This window comes from Nicotiana sylvestris, chromosome 1, assembly GCF_000393655.2.
Source record: "Nicotiana sylvestris chromosome 1, ASM39365v2, whole genome shotgun sequence".
Lineage (NCBI taxonomy): Eukaryota > Viridiplantae > Streptophyta > Magnoliopsida > Solanales > Solanaceae > Nicotiana > Nicotiana sylvestris.
This window is the reverse complement of record NC_091057.1, coordinates 88,473,236-88,482,113: the sequence shown is the minus strand read 5'-3', so window position 1 is coordinate 88,482,113 and position 8,878 is coordinate 88,473,236. Positions and strand designations below refer to the sequence as shown.

Sequence of the window (8,878 nt, the reverse complement as noted above, 5' to 3'; positions counted from 1 at the left end):
CTTTGGGCCAGCCTGATGAACTCCGAAGCCGTATTACAAATCTAACAATTCTCGCCAAACTACAAAACCAGCCCGCCTTGTCAAAAGCAGTGCGGAAAGAGATACAAAGGAGATAAAGCTTCAAGTTTTCTTTTTTACAAGAGCAAAAGGTGTGTTCTTCATCTACAAGCATGCTCTACGAATAGAAAATACAAAATGGAAAAATCTACGCTCCGGTCCAGATGGCTACGGCCTACCAGCCCCAGCTTCGCTCTCCGTGACATCGACAAGAAGTAACCGAGCATCGCGCTCGTCCGCCCTCGCTCGAGCTAACTCTTCCAGGAGAACAAAATCCCTGGCGCTGATCTCTTAATGCACCTCTCTTCGGGATCTACAACGAATGTATTCCTCTATCCTCTTCTCATTACCGAGCGCCCGCTCCAACTCAGCTCAGGCATCAGTGACATCCTTCAAATTAATCGTCATCTCCAATTCAGCCTTGGTTCGACTCAATGCTACTTCAGCCCGAGCATCGATTATTTCGACCCTGACCTTCGAGAGATTAGACTCAAGCTTCGCGATCATATCCACTTGAACTGAAGCTTGAGCATGCACCTGAGCCCTCAGTTTACCACAAGAATTCCTAACTCGGTCGGCTTTTCCCTTAAGGAACTCTAGAGCCTTCGTCTTTTTCTGCAACTAAGATAAGCAAAAAGCCTAACCTTAAGGGTTAAAAAAGCAAAACGCTTACTACGATAGGTCACCTGCCCCATCAAATAGCTCTCGTAATTCGAGCTCCGGCGCACCTCATATCGCTAGTGCATCGACTCAACCTCCTTCTCCTTGCTAGGGAGCCTAAGGGACTTACCCTCATCCAGAGCTCTTCGAAGCAGAACCCTGTGACAGAGCAACACATACCTGAGCCTATCAAAGTCCTGCAGAAGGAAAACATGATAAGGAAGGAAAGACACGAGATGCAAAAGAGCTATGCCGAAGCTCACCACGAAAAGAAGCCGACGTACTTCCTCGAAGGCCGAGCACATCCCTGATTGGTCCAGCCCCCTCGGCCTTGGAAGAACCAACCTCGGTTGAAGCATGATCACTTAGAGGAACCACCGCTCTGGAACTAAAACTTCAGGAACAGCATGCTCGGGTTATGTTCTCTCTCTAGAGACACTAACCCGTTTAGCCCCGCTAAAAGCTCCATTGCACTGCGAGTGCATATCCCATTTATTATCGTTGTCCCCTAGCTCGGAAGCCAACTTCTCCACCACCTATTTGGAGGAGCGCAGCCTCACCCCTAGGGGACCGTTCGATACCTACAACGCCCGTATAACCACTACAGAAGAAGGAAGGAAGACACAGCTACTAAATCCGCTCTCGCCATAGGCAGAATGGGCAAAACACGGGGGCGCGCTGCCTAAGAGTATTGCTCCATTTCCAATGAATAATACGGGTTCCTAAGGTATAGTACCATCAGTCAGCACCTAGACAAAGTGACTTGTCCATACTCGACCTCTACCATCACCAGCAGTAGTGATTAAGGGCGTGATCTACCAGCACCATGGAGTCAGCAGACCCCGATGATCCTGAATACTGGGGGGGAACTTCCCCTCTTGTCATATTAATCCCGACATTGCCGCCATAGCAGTCGCAGAGTTGAAAGACTAAAAGGCAAAAATAAGTGCAGGCGTGTTAATACCGGAAACATGACGTGGGAAATGGCAGCTGCGTGAGAAGGGTAACCACTGAGTAGGCGGAAACAGCCGACCGTAGATACTAACCAATAGCACCCTCTCCAACCTCGAGACAATACCCGATCTCGAATACGTCCTTCATAGTAATTAAGGCGGCGCTCCAGAGAGCCAACAATGCCTTCACCAACACAAGGGTGGCACGCGACTTCGAAGATCTCCGTCAAAGGGAACCAGTCAATGAAGAGATAAGCATTTTTTAAATATCGCCCGTACGAACCGGGCTTCGGGTGCTGTCCAGGATGGTCCGAGTGCGAGTGAGCCTTCGCTCAGGGACTGCTTTCAAGAAATCACAAGCATACCCCATCCACAGGTCCCCGAGAAAATTTCTTCTCAAAGGTTATTATTAGGCCCAAAAACATTATCCTCATTTTCATACGAAGTTAGGGTCCCGGCGGCCCGAGGTTTTTGGCCTTATTTGGGTTCAGTCCGAGAAACGGCAAAGGGCCCCGCGCGAAGGTGTTTCCATCAACTGAAGGTCGGAAGGAATACTCGCATCCGGGTTCAGTGTTAGCAACGACAAACAGGATATTACATTCGGAGTTGCCGCAAACATAAAGAAATACAACAAGTATCAAAGGTAGAAGTCAAGAAAGTATATTTGTATTCATAAATGTTTGCTTATAACGGCCCTCGGGGGGTCCTTACATGTGGTTACAAAATCTGGCAAGGTGATCCTTACATAGGAACAAAGAAGTTCAAGGGTATGCATACAAAAAAAGTAGAAGAATCTAGCCTATTCCTAAAGTACGACATCTTCGACATCATCTCCTCAGGCATGAGGCATCAAAGACAATATCTTCCAAGTCCAATCCCCTCGGGGACATCATCTCAACCCTCTCGGAATGGCATCTTCGAAAGGAAGGATATAGAAGAGGAAAGCGATGGAGAAGAGCAAAGTGACAAAGGTGAAGCCGAAAGAAGACAAGAAGCGGCTGGGTAAAAATCTGGCTAGTACAATTTCCGCTGGTAATACTATTATAAAGCCACTTCTTGAGACATTGCCTCGGCTCGGGAGGTGACAGCCAGTTGAGAGTGTCGCCAAACCCCCAGGAATCCAAATGGGGTGTAATACGCCAAGCCGAGGAAGGAGGGTGAGCAGCAGTGTATAATTCGAGCTTCCTCTTGAGCAGCGGTGCATAATCCAAGTATCTCCCCGGGTCAAAGAAAATCGGTCCTCTATTTCATCGCCTCGAGCTAACGGAGACAACAACAATAACAACAACAACAATAGCATCACAGCAGCACAACTTCATCCGACCGGAGAAGGTTCAGGAGTTGGGCCATAGCACGCATGACATCGGCATGAGATCTTGAAGCCATGGGCCTCAAACATGTTGAGATGGCAAAGAACAAAAATAGCAAGAAATGAGGAAAAGATGGATATCGAAGGATGCTTGGATGAAAAACTAATTACAAGAAGCCCCATTTATAGGGGGAGGGAAAAGTAACCGACGGACGGTGCCATTATCACCCTCGAAAAGCATAACATTTGGCGCATTCAATGCATTTATGGAAGCTGAATCGACGACAATATAATGACCCCGAAGAACAAGGAGCCACGACACTTCGAACGACCCTGAAGAAGCGAAAGGGTGAAACACCTCGACTCTTGTAAAAAGGGTTGTGCCATCAGCTCGACGTCATTATGGGAGCCCATAAAGTGGGATGTCAAAATCATTTCTTATCTATTCCCTCTAAGAAACGCGGAGACTATCTGTGTATGGTGAAATCAAAGGACCAATTTCTCATCAACAAATTGCTTTAGGAGGTCGCCTCAGAGGCTCGGTACCTCGAGCCGGTTACTTACCTCAAGATCTGTCGATACCCAGCTAAGGATAACATCGGCCGAAACCCCAACGAACACAGGAAGCTTCCTAAGAGTGCATCCGGAGTCAATTAAGTCTACCTGGGCAACCTAACATTAGCCTACGTATACATCATGAAGCTAGTTATATATCTCATCCCGTTTCCTTTATCACTCAACGTATCTTGTACTATGTTTGGACTCCCCCTCTTATAAAAGGGGAGTCGTTAACACTCTGTAAGGCAGAGCTCTAACTATTCTACACAAAAACAATAATATTTCTCTCTCTCTCTTTCTTCTCTCTAACTTACTCGCTCGAGGCCACTCTTTTCATTTATTGTTTTCATACTTGTTCTTAATTTATTGCTCGGTATTGCCCATATAGATCCTTCTTTAATTATATCTTAACTATTGTACTATTCCCGATTACCCCCAATAACTCGAGCTCGAGCCAGATATCGACCCCGAGGCCTTTCATCGACCAGTCCGAAGCCCTGGCAGCAAGCCCTTCGGTTTGATTACTGCCCCGTTTTAACTTGTATCTCATCGTTAAACTTCATACTCCTAGCATCAACCACTCTAACAACTAGCATAAAAATATATCACGTATTTTTAGAGTCCCATTTATAAATTTAATTGTTGTTACCATTTTCACAGTAAACATGACCCAACCCTAGAGTGTAAACCTAATAATTTTTTGATTTATGGCTTGTTTATGGTTGGGTATTTATTATATAGCCTTGTTCTTACTTTTAATTGTAGAATTAATGGTCGAAAATATTAGTTCATCCCTATTTGACTTGGTCTCTACTTGAGAAAGAGAAACTTAGCCTAGGAAACCTTGTGTAACAAGAAATTGGGACAAAATCAAGAGATTGATAGTCCCAATTAAATGGTTGAACCTAGAGATAGTAAAACCCAACTTGAGCATTTTATCAACTATTTTGCCCAATACCCATTTGGAATTGAGATGTCCAAATTGGGCAAAATCACTCTGTTACTTCGAGGTATTGTGTGGGTACATGAGTGTTGATAGCTATAATACACTCAGACCAACAAAAAAAAGCTTTAAAGTTTACAACCTGTTAGGCAAACACCTAGGAGAAGGTCATAGGCTTAAGCCTTTTACGTTATTTGAAAACAACAAGAAAAACAATTTCTTAGTTTCAATTATTTATCTTGCAAACTTAGTTTAAACTAGACCTAGAAAGCAATTTTGTGGAAGTGTAACTTAAGATAGTTCAAACTCATTCACTATAATATATACCTCCAAGTCCCATTCATATAGCTTCCTGTGGAATTCGACCTCGACTCTCTGTTGGGTATTACTATTGCATCGAGCATTTCATAACCTCAAATAGTGGTGTGACTTGGACAAGAACAATTTTTAGCGCCGTTGCCTGGTAGCTTAAAACAAATTTAGCTTCATATTTGGTTTTGTGTGTGAATTGTCTTCTTTTCCTTCCGTGCTACTAATGTTTTTTTGAGAAACAATTGTAGGTGAAACAATGGCTCTCAATAATGATCCACTCGGAAACATGCCTATGGGGGATGTGGACGTTGAGGATGACCAAGTTGAAGAGTTTCCTTCTGAACCTCAAGCAAATAGAAGAGGCCAACAGCCTCAAGACAAAGTCCCAGTTCCACTCCCACCTCCACCAAGAGCGGCTCCACACCATGTGTTGCCAAATATATGGCATGCAAGTGCCATAGTCCCCCCCCTGCATTAAAGCGGGCAACATTCAAATCACAAATGTAATCCTCACATTTATAGAGCAACGGGGATTCTTCACTAGGGCTCCGAGTCAAAAAGCATTCAAAAACATGAAGGGGTTTGTGGACACTTGTTGGGGGAGTAAACAAACAAATGTCTTCAAGGATTCTTTAAGGTTGAGGCTATTTACTTTCTCTATATGAGCGAATGTCTTGGATTGGTTAGAGGGATTGCCAAACCATTCAATCCATACATGGGATGAATTAACAGAGAAATTTATTTCCAAGTTCTTTCTCTAGGACATATGGCTACTTTTAGAGATGAGATTCTAGTATTCAAACAAGAACCCAATGAGCCGTTACAGGAAATATGGGAAAGGTATGGAACCATGGTGAAAGAGTTCCCAAATGATGACATGACGAAGGATAAGATTCAAAAAACTTTCTATAGGGGGATTAATACTACCAATTAATGTGTGGTCATCCAACTTGCCGGTGGAAATTTCATGACAACGTCGTATGTGAAAGCTTGTGAGAACTTAGATGAAATGGCGGATTTCATCAGCATGGCAACGTAGAGAAAATGTTCCTCAGGGAGATCAGAATGTTGTTCACGTACATAAAGAATTGCATGATCATAGGAAAGCCATTGTCGAGTTGACCACCACAATGAATCAATTAGCCAAGGCTCAACTTCAACAAGTGCAAGGTCCTAAGCAAATCAATACAATGGAGGGAGTTAGTATGATGGTGAACAAGAGAAGGCAAAAGGGTCTACAAGTGCAAAACCGCGTGGAAAATTATGTGCAAGAAGATAGTGGTTTTTATAAAAATTAATCTTACAATGAACAAGAGGGGGAAGTATAATATGTGAACAACATTTAAGGGCAAAAAACAACTCTTCAGGCCCGAATCAACAATAAGTGCGACCTCAAGGTAATTAGGGTAATTGGAATTTGAACAATAAAGGTAATTAGAATGGTGGTAACAATCAAGGGAATTGGAATGGTCAAAATAACCAATGCAATTGGAGTGGAAACAACCAAGGATATCAAGGAGGCAACAACCAAGGGGGATGGAACAATAACCAAGGCAATTGGGGGTCGGATTTTCAAAGGTCCCCAATGTACCAACAACCAAACAACCCACCTCCTTATCCTTCCCATGGCCTATGTTCTTCTAGCAATGAGATGGGACAAATTGAGAATATGTTCAACCAATTAATGGAGAAGAATCCCGACACCGATGCACAACTAGCCTCACACAACACATCAATTCGCAACTTGGAAGTTCAATTAGGGCAAATCTCTCAAGCTTTAAACACTAATCCTAAGTGGGAACTACCAAGTGACACGATGGTGAACCCAAAGGGTGGGAACAACACGGGACATGCCATGGCCGTTACTACAAGGAGTGGAGAAGGTGGGGATGCACCCACTTCAAGTCAAAGGAAAATTATGGATGATGAGAAAGTGGTACAAGAATATGAAATCCCGAACAATATGGTTCAAGCAAATGATGAAGTGCGGATTGATATTGATGACAATGCGGAGGAAGCTCATGAGGAAGTGAACCTGTCTAGGAAGCACATTGTTGACATACCAGAACCGGTAGTACAAAAGGCTAAGGCACCAATGCCTAGGCCTCCTCCTCCATATCCTCAAAGGCTTGCCAAGCAAAATGGTGATAATCAATTAAAAAAATTCATGAACATGATGAAGAGTCTATCTATCAATGTACCATTGGTTGAAGCTTTGGAGCAAATTCCCAGTTATGCAAAGTTCATGAAGGATTTGGTGACAAAGGAGCGATCAATGAATTTTGAAACTATAAAGATGACTCATCAAGCGAGTACAATTGTTCTTTTAATGGCTCCTAAATTGAAAGACCACGGCGCTTTCACAATTCCTTGTACCATAAGAAGTGTTGAATTTGCTAAAGCTCTATGTAATCTTAGGGCAAATATCAATTTGATGTCCTATTTAGTTTTAAAGACTTTGGGAATTGGGAAACTAAGACCCACATCTATGAGATTACAAATGGTCGATCGTACAGTGAAGAGACCATTGGGAGTGATTGATGATGTGTTAGTTCGTGTTGATAAATTCATTCTTCCGGCGAATTTTGTCATTCGTGATTGTGAGGTTAACGAGGTGCCGATTATTCTTGGGAGATATTTCCTTGCTACAGGTAAGGATCTAGTTGATGTTGAAGCTGGAGAACTTACCTTCCGGGTTGGTGACGAAAAAGTGGTTTTCTATGTGTGAAAGTCTGTGAGGCAACCCAATAGCAATGAGGTGTGCTCTTTCGTGGACTTGGTGACCGATGTGATTGTAGATGAAACAAGTGATGTGATGAATGTTGATGATACATTTGAGGTCGTCTTTCACAATTGTGATGACGAAGAAATGGAGGGTTACATGGAATGTGTGAACTCTTTGCAAGGAATGTGGTCGTACACTTATGAGCCCCGCAAATTGTCCTTGGATCTTGAAAATAGAACCGCTCATCCAACAAAGCCTTCAATCGAGGAGTCTCTCATCTTGGATTAAAACCATTGCCTCCACATCTTTAGTATGAATTTCTTGTCCCTTCTTCTACTTTACTGGTTATATTTCCTCTCCTTGCACTAATGTGTAGGTAGATTCTACATTGGCGATGCTACAAAAGAGAAAGAAGGCTATTGGAGGATATTCGGGGAATAAGCCCAGCATTTTGCATGCACAAGATTAACTTGGAGGAAGGTTCCAAACCATCTATTGAACATCAAAGAGACTCAATGAAGCCATGCAAGAGGTTGTCAAAAAAGAGGTCATCAAGTGGTTGGATGTCGTGGTTGTTTATCTCATTTCTGATAGTTCGTGCACTTCTTTGGTTCAATGTGTCCCAAAGAAAGAGGGCATGATTGTGGTCACCAATGATAAGAATGAGTTGATTCCTACAAGAACGGTGACCAGGTGGAGAGTGTGTATGGACTACGGGAAGCTCAACAAAGTCACAAGGAAGGATCATTTCCCACTTCCCTTCCTAGATAAAATGCTTGATAGATTTTCTGGTTGTGCTTTCTATTATTTCCTTGATGGGTATTCCAGATACAATCAAATTCTTATTGCTCCAGAGGATCAAGAGAAAACTACTTTCACATGTCCTTATGGTACTTTCGCATTCTCGCGGATGCCATTTATGTTGTGTAATGCACCAACAACTTTTCAAAGGTGTATGATGGCTATATTCACATACATGGTGGAGGATTTCATTGAAGTCTTCATGGGTGACTTTTCGGTGGTCGAGAATTCTTTTGATGATTGTCTAGAAAACATGGGTAAAGTGTTGGCAAGATGTGAAGAAACTAACTTGGTGCTCAATTGGGAGAATGTTATTTCATGGTTGATGAAAGCATTGTCCTTGGTCACAAGATCTCAAAGAATGGCATTGAAGTCGACAAGGCAAAAATTGAGGTGATTTCAAAGAATGGGTGCAAAAGTAATTGTCCATACGAATCATGCGGCACTTCGCTATCTTATGAGCAATAAAGATTCCAAAGCCCATTTGATTAGATGGGTACTTTTGTTGCAAGAGTTTGATATAGACATCCAAGATCGCAAAAGGGAGTGAAAACCAAGTG

General features: G+C 42.9%; 1 protein-coding gene across 1 annotated transcript; it reads left to right on the top strand.

Moving 5' to 3' along the window:
* Positions 1–6,443: 6,443 nt before the first annotated feature.
* Positions 6,444–7,805, top strand: LOC138872113 (uncharacterized). The gene is made up of 2 exons (XM_070150151.1): positions 6,444–7,443; positions 7,591–7,805. Exons 1-2 carry the CDS (start codon positions 6,444–6,446, stop codon positions 7,803–7,805), a joined length of 1,215 nt encoding a protein of 404 aa, XP_070006252.1.
* The last annotated feature ends 1,073 nt before the right edge of the window (positions 7,806–8,878 follow it).